Raw genomic sequence first — 14936 nt, 5'->3', positions numbered from 1 at the left:
AAAACCTATCACACCTAATACAAAAATACCTTTATATCCTTCAACTCAACAATCTCTTAAGCAATTCTTTATCCTGTGCGCTGATTTACCTGTTGTCTTACAGTTTCCTTAGTATATTTGAATAATTGAGATTTCAATCTTAACCTGTATCTTTTCCCACTTTCCCTTAATAGTTTATCTTTCTGTTTAAATTGCCCAGACTTTCAATGATAGACGGACGAATTGAGTTTTAGGAATACTCAAATACTTCTCCATGTGTTATGTTCACTTCCAGTTAAAAAGAACACACCACAAGTCCTCTCTAAATGACAAGAAGAATCTACAGCCAGTTCCCCTACCACATGCACTTACTTTTCTGTTAGAGAAATGACCTTATCCTGGTCCCTCTGGTGTTGCACCTGCGCCTCCTCAATGCGGATTCGCCGGTCCTCCAACAGACCCTCCACCTGCTCTTTGGACAGACGAGTTTGCTCTTCTAGCTGAGCCTGTAGCGCTTCCACCTAGACAGGAAACCAATAGTTCACAGTGTTGAATCAACAGTATTTTGCTGAAATCAAGATATAAAAAAGGCAATTTACTTACTTCAGAGACTGTTAACAATGTTCTCTAAGGTAGAGGGAAAATGAGCGGACACAGAGAGAGGCCCATCTAAGTGATTTTATATGTTTATTAAACAATAGAATTAGGGTATGGGATATGTCAGACTTCTTCCAATGTCAGAAGCAGAATTGCAAATTTCAAGTAGATTCTCCCTATTAGGGATTGCTAGCGGAAAGGAGGATCCCGTTATTATTACCATTGGTGGATGACTTTGCTTTTTTAAATGCTATAGTACATGTGTTTGGATGCTCTTTTTTTTTACTTCTTCAATAATATTTTCCTGAAGTGAAGATGATTTGAAATCTTTGGAAACTTGTTAGTTTAATGTTACTAGTGGACTTGCAGCTGAGGTACCTTTTTGGTATGATATAAAGCAGAATTCTTCTATAAAAAAATGTTAACTGGGGCAACAACAGCTCTACAGAGAACGAGTTTAAATCAGTGATAGCGTTTACCTGCAGTAATAGCGTTTGATTGTCTTTCTGGAACTGGTTAGGACTTGATGGCTTCTCCCCTTTCGCAGATGGTTTGGATGTGGACCTTTTTGTTCCTGCTATGAAACGATTTTTCTATGAAATACATGCAACACCAATACTGCAAGCACTCCACTTCAGCATACAGATATGCTTAAAAAAGGTTATATGATCATTGCTCTATAGAATGAATATCCTTATGGAGTTGTATATTACTGAAGACCATATAGGTGTGATTTTGAGTTACTGGAAAACAAGATCTTTGATGGAGTGGGATGAAGTCAGGCTCACATTTGAACAACTTGTTTGTGGGGTGCCTCTACAGCTGTCAAAACTCTTAAAACAACACATGTATTTATATCTCTACACACACACTTCTCGGGGCTGTGCACTCAAGTTTCAACAAATGATAATGCAGAACTTTCTAAATTAAATGATCATCACTTCATATTTATCCAGTGAATTCAAGTACTGTAGAGTAACCTAGGTAGCTTGCTTTAGAAAATCTGTATGACAAAACAAAATATATATAACTTACATTAAATCTGAATAAACTGTCGGCGAAAAACAATGCACTATTAAAGGATCTTGTAATGCCGTAGGATGCATAACATTGAGATGGATTACTGTGTCCACCTAAAATGGAACAAAGTCCTAACGTGTAATGGGGGGGTTAAATATGAGGGATGCAAATTTAGGATAAGATCGGGGTCAAGATGAGTGCTTGTTTCAACATAGATAGGATGTTAGACCCTGCTTTAATTAGGGGTCTGGAGTGCATTTGCGGGAGAATGTCCGCAAGGCAGCAACCAAGGTCTGAAAGAAGCTTCTACTCTTCCTGTGGTAAACAAAAAGATCGACATTAACCATAGACCATTACTGGAGGAGATGGATCTGTTCTGCCTTCATGCACCAATGCGGTCTTTCTGAGGTGGCAAGCATGTTAAAAGGGGCTACAGCTCTGTATCCCTCACTGTGACACTGCCGAGGGATAAGAAAGTAAATAAGTATACAATAAGACAAGTAGTTGCTTTCGGATATTCCCTTTGATGGAAAGAGGTTATTGGTGCCTATGAAAGACACGAGGCTCAAATTGCAAATGAGGCTATGGGAGAAATTACTACTGTCCTGGGCTCAAGGCAGATTCTTCTGAGGTCATGGAGAACACGTTTCAGGTTTATTTTGTAAATGTGTTAATTCATTCATTTGTAGGCTTCAGTATATTAATTTCTAGGCTTCATTGGAAATAAAGCTTTTCAAAGCACCTCCTATTTGTCGCCCCCCACTCTGATTAGTTTCAATAGCTTCCTAGAGTGATGTAACATTGAAGTCACTGGCAGTCCTGCACGGATTGCCACCGTACATCAAGGCCAAAGTGAAATAGGACAAGCCATCTGATCTTCTAGTCAAAAGCTCCATTACTATACATCTGGAGACTGCAGTCAAGGACATTACTTTGAGATATCAATGTGCACAGTCGATTGTAACTCTGCTTATCTTATCTCTACCAACAAGACCTCAAAAGGCACATGGAAGAGATGCAGGTCAAAGAATATCAGGAGGTGAACTGTGGAAACAAAAAAGAAGACTCTGAACCATAGCTGGGGAACCATACACAAATCAGTCCAAAAAAGACAGACAGAAGTAAAGGTCCTTTCTTGCTATCCTACATGCCAGTCAGTATACCAGACAGTAAGTAAACAAGTATCCAACAAGAGGAGCAGTTGCTTTTGGATATGCTCTTTAGGGGAAGAGGCCATTGGTGCCTTTCAAATACAAGTGGCTCTAAATGCAAACAAGGCCAGGGGAGAAATTCCTATTGTCCTGGGCCTAAAGCATATTATTTGGGGTAATAGACATCATGTTTATTTTGTGCAGTGGACGAAGAGGCCTAGATATGTATAGAACAAGACACTTGGCTGCCAGTTTGAAGTACCATAGTATGGATTAGTAATTAGAGGACTGCCCTCAACTAAGGCAAGATTTATATCCATAGGTATTAAGATGTTCAAACGTGTATGTGTGGTTCACCAATACAAATCCTTTACAACCAGATTTAGTGCTCTGAATGCAAAGCATGGAGTCCAACTTGCATTACTCACAGTGGTTTTTGTATAAACATGTTTGAAAAAAGTAACACTGTGGGGCTACACATAATGCTCCCAAAATGCTCCCTGATTATATGAAAATAAAGGCATGATAGAGCTACCTCAGCTGTTAAACACAACACTTTGTACTTAAATGTCTGGACTGTGGCACAGTATCTCTGCTAAAATGTGGCTGTCAGGGTGCACATCAGTGCGACCCTGAAGCCAATGAGAACCACTCAGAGCAACAGGGGCAGGATCCCTAGGACTACCTAGCTTCCTATTGGACTTTGCTTCCCGTCTCATCAATAAGCTACGAGATGTATTGAGGTAGGTGTTGTTCTTTTCAAATCTGCCCGTTGCTGCTCAGTAGGGCGCCTCGTTGGGAATCATGGCTTGCTGATTCTAATGCCTAGCACAAGATTCCTGTTGTGCCTCTGCCATGGAGCAGCTGATTTGCCCTCCAAGTAGGCAAGTTAAGTTAAAAAGAAAAGTTATTTCTCTATATAATATGTTTGGGAGTGACAGAGTAAATTCTATTGATTGGCAGAGTGTGAGAGTGTTTTAGAGTGTCAATGTGAGTGAAGGTGCATAAGAATCTGCAATGCATTTGTTGGAGGAAACTTCCACTTTAAGATCATTTACCCAAAAATAAGATGAATGCCTCAAACACAAAACATTTGGTGCCCAAACAGAGAACACAGATTCTAATGTTAAATACGAACATTCCCAATGCAATTAAACCACACAAGAAGCAAGCAAGACCTATTGCCATTTCTGATAAGAAAAAACAAAGCTGCTAAATAAGAAAATGGAGGTAAACCATAATGCTTCATACAGCTTCAATCAAAATCAAGCAGGATGTATTTCCTGTCCTTACATGGTGATGTGTTGGAATATAGGGCTGGGGAAAGGATCGCTCTAAAGTAGGAAGGGCTGAATGACGGGGTATAAAGAGGAAATCCAAATTCCAAAATCACTGCAATTCTGATTAGAGAGAATACCTCTGACACAGGAATACAGAGAGAAAAGGAGGGGTGGCCCCCATGAAAAACTAGACAGTAGCAAGACTCGGAGAGCAAATCTGATTGGATTTTCCTTCCCAGCTATTCTTATGGGATACTGACAAGCTCAAAAGCAGGAATGAGTACTATAGCCTGGCAAATTATTTAAAGCCACTGCTATTTATCATGCACAGGCTGTGCATATAATAGCTCTCTGTGAACTCCTAATTCTCTGTTGAAAACACGATTAGATATTGGTGTACCAGTTTCCACCCAAAGAGCCAAAGAAGTGCTAAACTGTGGTGTAGGGGTTTCAGGCATGATACCATGTAGTCTGAACAGGAATAACCTTGGGCCGCCAATAAGTATCTAACCACTGGAGTCAAAACATGATTATCAACAAAAAAAGTACAACATCCACAAAAGTATCAACATACGTACTTTTTTTTTAGATACTTTCTTGCTGTAGCTGGGAAACTGTTGTTTTGACTTGTAAAGTACTGTCAGCTTTTTAAAATAAAAAAATGCATCAACAAAGATGTTCGGTCATATCACTGATCATTCGCTAATAGCAATGAAAGATACTTTCACTGTTAGACTAAGCACGCACAGGTCTTTCGTACCTGTCTTGGAGGTTCGTTGGTCTTTCCTTTCATATGGATCACCGGCCTGTATAATTCGCTGAGGTATGGAAACCTGTAGAAGGCAAACACAATGTATTGTAGCATCCCAATCTTGTAAAGCCTATTGAGCCAATGACATTTGATGAATGTTCCATCACCAATGTGAAAATGAGAAGGATTTTAGAAAACCGACTTACTGTGTTCAAATTTCACTTTAGAATGCTTTAAATGCTGCAAAAATGTTTACATTAGAAAATGACTCATGGGCAAAAAGTGTAAACGCAATAAATTTAGGATCCTAGTAAAAAACGGTGAAAATATATTTCAGTTAAATCCCATGTAGGATTGAGAATGCTCTTGAATGTTTTCAAATTAATGAGAGTTTAAAACGTTTTGGCACAATGCAACTATTTCTTAACATGTATATTAAAGGGGCCCAAAAGTATTTTTCACTCTACTTTTGCTCATAGTTACAAAGCATTAGTGACGTCATTTAGAAATATGCAGACTATAACATTGTGCTCATCTAGCTCTTAACCCCATGTTAGATCATATGCTAGAATACTAGGAGCTTATTAAAACTGCTTACATTAAATGAGGACATGGAGACCTTTTTGAATGCCGCTTCTGAATAACATTAATAGTTGCTTTCATATTACTGACTAGCCATTATTCACACATCAAGCTTATAGTGCATCCTTTAGCTTAGGTAAGAGGGTTCTCCTGAGAACCTTCCCTCATGTAACAAGTGCTCCTGTTATTATATCAACCATGGCAATTAGAGTACAGACTGTGGGAATCGGAAGAAGCAGCATGTGACTGATGACAACACCTCATGAACTATTCTCATTTGATAGACAGAATAAACTAACAAAATTGTGAAGAAAATATGAACCTATATTAATGAGTGTTCCTAGCTAGTTAGCATTTCATATCTCATCTCTTATCCTCATTCTCTTACACTTACTACCCTTACCCATAATTGTTCAGTCCTTTAACTTTACAAGTGGTCCTGCTGCTGGATCTTTCCTTGCCCTGAGACTCTTCTTTATGGAGAGTTGATTTCCTTAGCCTTTGGGATTATTAGCGATCAATGCTACTCAAAGGATCACAGTTGGTACTGCAGCTGTAGGGATCTCCGCTAACTTTTATGAGAAGTTCATCTCTTACTCACTCTTCTCCAGAGAAACTCTTTAGGGGTTCTATTTAGAATAGGTCCTTTAGTTAGTTTATGGGGTTTCTTTATGGAACACTGTATATTTTTCTGATGCTGACCTCTAACCAAATCTATTTTATATTTCTGTAAACTTACTAAACTGAATAAAGATAGAGATTCTAACTATACAATAAATAAAGATTTTTGAAACCTTCACCAACCTCTCATCATTGACTAATCACCAAAATCTAAATGTCATTGATGTTTTGATTATTTAGAAAGAGCTCTAATTCGCCTACGTTGGAAAAGGTCCGTTGACCTCTCCGGAGCCACAAGGATTCTCGACAGCGAGATTTGTAAGTGGGTGTATATACAGATTGAACCATCTTGGAGAATCCTTAGGATCCAACGTAGGAAACTGGCTCTATATATACTACACCAAAATGAGCTATAGCATGTATCGAGTCCAGGTGACCCCAGAGGTAGGCAGAGGTTAAAATTAGATAGAACCTTACTCTATTTGTGGTAGAGTGGTTGAGCAGCAAGGCAGTATCAGAAGACAGTGTTAAGCATTTGATGTACACAATCAGTCAGCAAATTAATTCACACACTCAAGAACTGAACTCTAGGCCAATTGTTTTTGTATAAAAAATATACTGTTGTTTATTTTTAGAACCAAGCAAGCCTGGCATAGGTAAGCATTAAATACTTTTCAGTAAGAAGTTGCTGAATATAGAACAGTTTCAAAATGCAATAGAAATCGTACTTTGATTTACAGGAGATGCATTAGGTTGCAACACTTAGCAAATAAAGTACATTGGAATGAATAGGCTTTTTCAGTAAATTACAGGCAAGTTACTTTTTACGTTACTTTTCTAACTCAGTGCTGGATACCTAGATTCAGCACTGGGACATTTCCTGCAAACAGGTAAGTAAAAAGGTTTTGGTTATGTGTGCCATTCAGGGTAGCGTGCTAGGCGGTGAGAACACAGAAAGGCATTTAAAGCGGGCTGGAATCGGGAGCAGGACCTTTGACCAGGCAAGACGCAATTCTCTCGCACAGCGCTTAGATCAGCAGCGCAATTTAAGCAGACAGCCTCGTACTTGTGAATTATTTTAAAATACCCGTTTTGTAATTTCTTTAATGGTTGCTTTTTTCTTACCCTGTTTTAGCGCCCCCTTACTTGCTCCATAATTGTCTATCACCGCATTTCGCGGGTCCTTCTTCACTCGCTTGTAATTCAGGCAGCGCCATCTTGGGGGTAAATTTACATGGCAGCGCCATTCAGGGCAGAGTGCTAGGCGGCGAAAACACAGAAAGGCATTTAAAGCGGGCTGGAATCGGGAGCAGGACCTTTGACCAGGCAAGACGCAATTCTCTCGCACAGCGCTTAGATCAGCAGCGCAATTTAAGCAGACCGCCTCGTACTGTGAATTATTTTAAAATACCCGTTTTGTATTTTCTTTAATGGTTGCTTTTTTCTTACCCTGTTTTTAGCGCCCCCTTACTTGCTCCATAATTGTCTATCACCGCATTTCGCAGGTCCTTCTTCACTCGCTTGTAATTCAGGCAGCGCCATCTTGGGGGTAAATTTACACGGCAGCGCCATTCAGGGCAGCGTGCTGGGCGGCGAGAACACAGAAAGGCATTTAAAACGCCCATGCCTGCGCGCAGCGTGAGCACTCCGGAGTCACGCCAGAGTTCAGCCCGTCTGTGCCGTCCGTGCACGGACGGGCCCATGGGCCAGGACTCTTGGTCGGAGCATTACATACTCTTCGGATACTCTGCATCGGCTACACGCTAATGAGGTGAGGTTATGTTAGAGTACCATCGGCAAGTTAAAAGATTTACATATCTTAAAACCCCCTAAGGCGAGGCCTAATGGTAGTCAACCTTCGTTGAAGGTCATGAGCTTAAATACACGATCTCTCCACAAGCATCATCTCGAAATATTTACCCTTCTCCAAGAGAGAGATATAGATATTTTAACTTTAACGGAAACATGGCTAGATGGAAACTCAGAAGTGGACATCATAGCGGCTCTCCCTAAAGATTATGATGCAGTCTGGCAAAATCGAGCAAACTCCTCCCGAGGTGGAGGAGTCGCAATCATATTTAAGAAGTACTTGAGAGTTGAGAACCTAATAGCGGAATCGGTGGATCTGGCAGATCTACTTGGAGTAAAGGTTTTTTTTAACAACTCATGTTTTGTGATTCTCACAATCTATCGGCCCCCTAACTCTACGTTAGCATTTAACGATCTTTTTGCCCCCATTATATCAGATATTTGTACTAGATACCAAAAGGTGGTGGTAACCGGTGATTTTAATTTACACTGGGAGAAAATTCCTAAAGATTCGGTATCCCGACAACTGGAGCTTTTTATGTCCTCAATAGGCCTGAAGCAGCTGGGAGAAGGTCCCACGCATAACAGGGGACATACATTGACCTCGTTTGGACTTCGGACCCTGAAGTGATCTTTCAAGACGCCCTACCCTGCGTTTGGTCGGACCACTACCTGATCAATTATGTTATCCCTATCAATGGGAAACTTTTAACCCAAGCGCCAGAAATGAAAAAAGTTCGACAATGGAAGAGGGTTGACTTACAAACCATGACAGATACTCTTCCACTTTGCATCAACCCTCTCAGTGGCAATCTAGACCAGGATTATACGAATGTAACTCAGTCTAATTCAGGCGATCGATCAGATAGCCCCGGAGAGGCTACAAAAAGCAAAAGGGCTGGGGAAGGGTGCGCCGTGGTTCACCTCTTTGAGAGAACATAAAAAAGAGCTTCGTCGTGTGGAAAGGAGCTGGAGGAAACTGATCGTGAACAGTACAAAACCACATTAAACGCCTATAAGAAATTGATTCTGGTAGCTAAAGCAGAATACTTTGACACCCGCATAAAGCAGGCGCATAATGTTCAAAAAGAAACCTTTAACATCTTGACAGAATTGACAAAAAAAACGGTCAATACTGACACAAAGATCGACTGTAACACTTTCCAACAGTACTTCTTAGAGAAAGTGGAAAATATTCTCTCTGACATTAAAAACAACATAGTAAGTGAGTTTATCCCGGCGCAGAATGATGAAATACCTCAACACTGTACCATCTCAAGCTTTCCTGAGATCGATTGCACAAAGCTTGAGCAACTGATGAATAGCATCAAATCAGGGTCACCAGCTGACCTCTGTACCCCCAGGGTCTTCCGGGTGGCGCGCCCCATCCTGGAAAATCATATTGTCTCCTTTCTCAATATGTCATTGTCGAAGGGCTATATTCCATCTAGTCTTAAGGAGGCTCGGGTTAGACCTCTGATTAAAAAAACGGGAGCGGACCCAACTAATCTAAAAAATTACCGACCGATCTCCCAACTACCATTTGTATCCAAAATCTTGGAACAACATGTGCTGCAAGACCTCTCTTCTTTTCTGGAGTCTCACAATCTCCTTCATGGGCATCAGGCAGGTTTTAGGGCACACCACAGCACCGAGTTAGAGATGCTCTCGGTGCTGGATGAGCTTAGAGGTATGGCTGACAGTAGGAAACCAAGTGCCCTGATACTTTTAGATCTGTCAGCAGCATTTGATACTGTCAGCCATGACCTGCTCCTGGACAGACAGGCCAGATTTGGAATAAAGGGCTCAGCATACAAGTGGCTAGAATCCTTCCTCACAGGGAGGCGACAGAGGATCCAGCAGGGAGATGGTATCTCTGATGTAGGTATGGTGGAGTGCGGAGTCCAGCAGGGCTCTGCACTATCTCCACTACTTTTTAATCTTTACCTACAACCTTTGATCGAGCCCTTAGTGCACATGGGTTGTCAAGTGTTTAACTACGCAGACGACACTCAGCTGTTATTTAGCATCGAGAACCCCACTATGGCTCAGGCCCATGTGCAAGAGGTACTTAGGTACACAGTCAGCTGGATGACTGCTAACCTATTGAAAATTAACCCCGAAAAGACGGATGTTTTGGTGGTGTCTACTGGTACATCTCCTTGGGGTGATCTTAACTGGCCGCAAGAACTTGGTCCTACTCCAACACCAGCAGCAAATGTTAAAAGTCTTGGCATAAAAATTGATCGAGATTTGTCAATGTCTGCCCAGATTTCTACGGTAGTTGGAACCTGCATTGGCCTAATTAGGCAGCTGCGTAGGCTAGTTCCTCTTCTTTCCCAGTCAATGCTTCGCACGGTAGTGTCAGCCACAATTATATCACGACTGGATTATGGTAACGTCCTTTACTTAGGCCTGCCAAACAATCTGATCAATAGATTGCAGGTTGTGATGAACGACGCGGCGCGTTTAATTTTCAAACTTCCCAAAAGAACTCATGCCTCCCCCTTATTGCTCAAGCTTCACTGGCTTCCCGTAAAACAGAGGGTGGAGTTCAAGAGCTTGTGTATAGCACATAAAGCAATATATGGACAGGCACCTGTCTATATAAAGGATTGTTTGATACCCTATAATCCTAAACGGTCGCTTAGATCTTCTGATGCTTAGTTGCTGGCCTGCCCTCGTTTTAAAATAACAACAAAGGGCGGAAGATCCTTTTCCATACAGATTCCACAGCTGTGGAACAAGTTGCCAGATTTTCTTCGTAAAGAGGCCAACCTTCTACACTATAGGAAGCAACTGAAAACACTTGTTTAGGAAAGCCCTTGGCCCCATTTAATTATATGTCATTTTATTTCTTCTGGTTGTTAGAATTGTTGTGTTTCCTTGGTCTAAAGCGCCTTGAGACCTGTGGGTGAGTTGGCGCTATACAAACTAAAGTAACAATAACAACAATAACAATTTTTAAAGAATATTTTTAGATTTAAACTCCCCACTTAGAAACTTTCTGCAAGAAAATTGTCAATGTTATCCTAAGGAGGAAAAACAGGATATTGGTTCACAGGTAAGTTATAGACTGTGGGAGTTAAGGTTCTGGGGTTAGACTCAGGGGTCACCCAGGGTCAGCGATGCACTCTTGTTACAACCTCAGTGGCACTAGGGTGGCCGGGTGGCCCAATGTTATCCAATGGGGGGCAGGGGGCCTCTGGTTGGTGGCTGCTGGCAAGCAGACTACTGGATTGTGGGAGCAAAACTTCTAGGGTTTAGGTCAGGGCAAAAGGGAAAACAAAGTAGCACAAAAGGTGCACCCTCAGCTGCACTGAGGCGGCCGGGTGCAGAGCACTGTTTCGACATCGGGCGCCCTGTTTTCTATGGAGAATCTCCGGTTTGCAAAAGCAGTGCAGGTAGGAAGACGAAGGACTTCTGGGTGCGACCACCACTTGGAGAGATAAGTTAAGAAGTTAAGGGTTGGTTAGGCACCGTCAGTTTGGACACACAAGGCCGTGGGACGTCGGGTGCAGGGGCACCTTTTGGGGGTCGGATCTTCTTACCAGCTCCTGGTCGCGGTTAGGCAGGCCTTCTGGATTTAGGCTGCAGGCGTCGGCTGGAGGCTTGAGGCAGGACAGGGGTCGCCGGATCTTGGGTCAGTATCGCCGGGGTGACCTCCTGGTGGTATTTTTCCACTCGATCTTGGGCTGGATTTGACGGGTGCAGAGTAGGCTGGATTCGCTGTTTCCAGCTGCTGCCAGAGGTTGCAGTTGAACAAATAGGGTGTTCACAGGAGAAGCAGTTTTTGGAAGTGAAGGCAGGCAGGTCCTCCGGGGTTTCCGAGGCTGCTGCCTGCAGGACACACCGGGATTTCGCAGGAGCAGGTTCGAGGTGAGACAGGCCGGTAGGGCTGGGGCCAAGTCAGTGGGTGTCTTCCTCTTGTTAGCTGGCTGCACGGCTGTTCGGTCCTTCTTTTCATGCTGAATCTGAGTAAGCTAGGTTCAGGGTGCCCCCTAAATACTAGATATAGGGGCGTTACAGGTAATTAAAGGACAGGGACCAATGGGTCCCTTCTCTGAGTGGGTACACCCCCTATCGGGCCATCTCCAGTGGGAGGGGGGGCAGAAGCCTGTCCCTGGTTGGTTGGGTCCCCCATCCACAAGATGGCGGGGAGCCAGAGTTGGGCTTCACCTCGCCTCCCCCACCTGAGGGGGGGGTAGGGGAGTTGGCAGAACTCTTTCCCTCACTTATTTTTCCCACCGGCTCTCCCGCCCAAAGTGGGGGGTAGAACCAGTGGGGACCAGTTGCTGAAAGAAGCAAATGGTCTGGAGACGATCACAAAGGAGGCATGCCTTTGAAGCTTCCCTTTCGTGAACCCTGCCCATCCTGGGGGAGGAGGCTTGGCACCTCGTCCCAGGATGTGCATTGTTTCAGGCCCCCGAGAGCAGCAAGCTCTCGACCAAGGGGTCCAGAAACATGTCTGTTGGTGGCAGCCTAAGCAGCCACTCAGTTAGGTCACTAGAAGTTGGTCGAGTTTCAGGGGGCATCTCTAAGATGCACTCTGTTGAGCATTTTACATTAAATCCCAAACAGGCATCAGTGTGGGATTAATGTTCTGAGAAGTTTGATACCAAACTTCTCAGTTTTCAGTGGCGTCATTATGGTGTTGTGGAGTTTGTGATGCCAAACTCCCAACACCATCTACTCTTAATGGCAGCACTGCACTTACAATGCCCAAGAATGGACTTGGGCACTGTAGGGGTACAGGGCTCATGCACTTGTACCCTCACCACTGGCATAGTGCACCCTGCTAGAGGGGTGACTGATCTGTGCCAGGGCAGTGGTTGTGTGGGCATGGCACACATGGATGTGTGCCATGTCGACGCTTCACTTTGTTCGGCACCAAGACACAAAAGACTGGAAAGGCAGTGTGTGTGTGTGTGTGTGTCAGGGTACAGGACCTCTAAGGGTGGCACAATAACTACTGCTGCCCTTAGAAGCCTTCTCTGGTCACAGTGCTCTGGGTACCTGTGGTACCATTTACTAGGGGCTGACATGTGGCCAGAGATGCCAACTGGGTTTAGGCTTCAATGCAATTTTAGGGAAGGAACATAGGCCCTGGGTACTGATTAGAAGGAGCCAAGGGCACCCTCAGTTAAAGAACATCAGCAATCTAACAAAAAGTGGGGGCATACCATGCAAGAAGGAGGGCACTTTCTCACACAACTTAAACCCCCCCCCCCCCCCCACGAAAGATGATTAGACTAACCTTTCCCTAGAGAGTCTTCATTGTCTAAGTGGAAAGTCCATTCACTGTAGGGAGACGGACCACCTGAACAGTTTAGGACTTTCTCCTTTCATTTGCATTAGCCATCTAAGAGGTCTGTGATCAGTTTGAACTAGGAAGTGAGTATCAAACAAGTATAGTTTCAACTTCTTCGGGGACCAAACCATAGCAAAAGCCTCCCTCTCAATGGCACTCCAACACTGCTCCCTGGGGAGATCAATCAATCAATCAATCAATCCGTGAACTTGTAAAGCGTGCTACTTACCCGTGAGGGTCTCAAGGCGCTGGTGGGGTGGGGGGCTGCTACTGGTTGAAAAGCCAGGTCTTGAATGGCCTTCTGAAGGTGAGCAGGTCTTGGGTCTGCCGCAGATGGGTGGGGAGGGCGTTCCAGGTCTTGGCGGCGAGGAAGGAGAAGGATCTGCCGTTGGAGGTTGTTCGTTGGATGCGTGGGATGGCGGCAAGGGCGAGGCTGGCGGAGCAAAGCTGGCTTGCGGGGCGTAGAAGTTGAGTCTGTTATTCAGGTAGGCTGGTCCGGTGTTGTGGAGTGCTTTGTGTGCGTGGGTGAGGAGCTAGAAGGTGATCCTCTTGTTGACGGGAAGTCAGTGCAGGTCTTTTAGGTGGGAGGTGATGTGGCTGCGGCGGGGGACGTTGAGGATCAGTCGGGCGGAGGCATTTTGGATGCGTTGTAGTTGTTGCCGTTGTTGGGCCGGGATTCCTGCATACAGTGCGTTGCCGTAGTCCAGCCTGCTGCTGACGAGGGCTTGGGTCACTGTTCTTCTTGTTTCAGTCGGAATCCATTTGTAGATCCTGCGAAGCATGCGGGTGTTGTAGCAGGAGGAGGAGGATATGGCGTTGACCTGCTTTGACATGTAGAGGGAGGAGTCAAGGATGAAACCGAGGTTGCGTGCGTGGTCTGTGGGTGTTGGAGCTGCTCCCAGTGTTATCGGCCACCAGGAGTCGTCCCACGCATTTGGGGTGGAACCGAGGATGAGGACCTCCGTCTTGTCCGAGTTCAGTTTCAGATGGCTGCTCCTCATCCACTCGTTGACTGTCTTCATTCCCTCGTGGAGGTTGGTTTTGGCAGTGTAAGGGTCCTTGGTGAGGGAGAGGTTGTGCTGGGTGTCGTCGGCGTAAGAGATTATGTTCAGGTCGTGCTGGCGGGCCACTTGTGCGAGGGGAGCCATGTAGACCTTGAACAAGGTCGGGCTGAGGGATGAGCCCTGGGGTACGCCGCAGATGATGTCAGTGGCTTCGGAGCGGGAGGCGGACTCTCTGGGTTCTGCCGGAGAGGAAGGACGTGGTCCAGTCCAGGGCCTTCTTCTGGATTCCGGCTTCTTGGAGGCGTGTTCTTAATGTGCTGTGGCAGACCATGTCGAAGGCGGCTGACAGGTCCAGGAGAATGAGGGCTGAAGTGTTGCCGTTGTCTAGCTGGCGCCTGATGTCGTCTGTGGCGGCGATGAGGGAAGTCTCGATGCTGTGGTTGCGTCTGAATCCGGACTGGGATGGGTCTAGGATGATGTTGTCCTCGAGGTGGCGAGTCAGCTGTAAGTTGGCGATTTTCTCGATGACCTTCGCCGGGAAGGGGTGCGGGGAGATGGCCGGAAGTTCTTGAGGTCTTTGGGGTTCGCCTTGGGTTTCTTGAGGAGGGCGTTGATTTCGGCGTGTTTCCAGCTTTCCGGAAATGTTGCTGTGTTGAAGGAGATGTTGATGACCTTCCGTAGTTGGGGGGCTATGGTTGAGTCAGCTTTGTTGAAAACTTGGTGTGGGCAGGGGTCTGATGGAGATCCTGAGTGGATGGAGTTCATGATTTTGCATGTCTTAGTCATTGACGTGGGACCAGGAGGTCAGCTGGTTGGTGCAGGTGGCGTTCA

At 44.7% G+C, this 14936-nt stretch overlaps 1 protein-coding gene across 2 annotated transcripts in view; it reads right to left on the bottom strand.

Moving 5' to 3' along the window:
* The window catches only part of CCDC77 (coiled-coil domain containing 77), a 293054-nt gene that overhangs the window by 152153 nt on the left and 125965 nt on the right, over positions 1-14936 (bottom strand). For both annotated transcript variants that reach the window (XM_086952832.1, XM_086952833.1), the window contains 3 exons: positions 4788-4860; positions 1056-1153; positions 352-500 (listed from right to left, as the gene is read on the bottom strand). In XM_086952832.1, coding sequence (XP_086808958.1) covers positions 352-500; positions 1056-1153; positions 4788-4860 — 320 coding nt within the window. The remainder of the gene's footprint in view (positions 1-351; positions 501-1055; positions 1154-4787; positions 4861-14936) is intronic.

Source organism: Lissotriton vulgaris, chromosome 1_2 (genome assembly GCF_964263255.1).
Source record: "Lissotriton vulgaris chromosome 1_2, aLisVul1.2, whole genome shotgun sequence".
In the NCBI taxonomy this organism is placed as follows: domain Eukaryota; kingdom Metazoa; phylum Chordata; class Amphibia; order Caudata; family Salamandridae; genus Lissotriton; species Lissotriton vulgaris.
The sequence above is the reverse complement of the archived record's forward strand: the minus strand, read 5'-3'. Positions and strand labels throughout refer to the sequence as shown.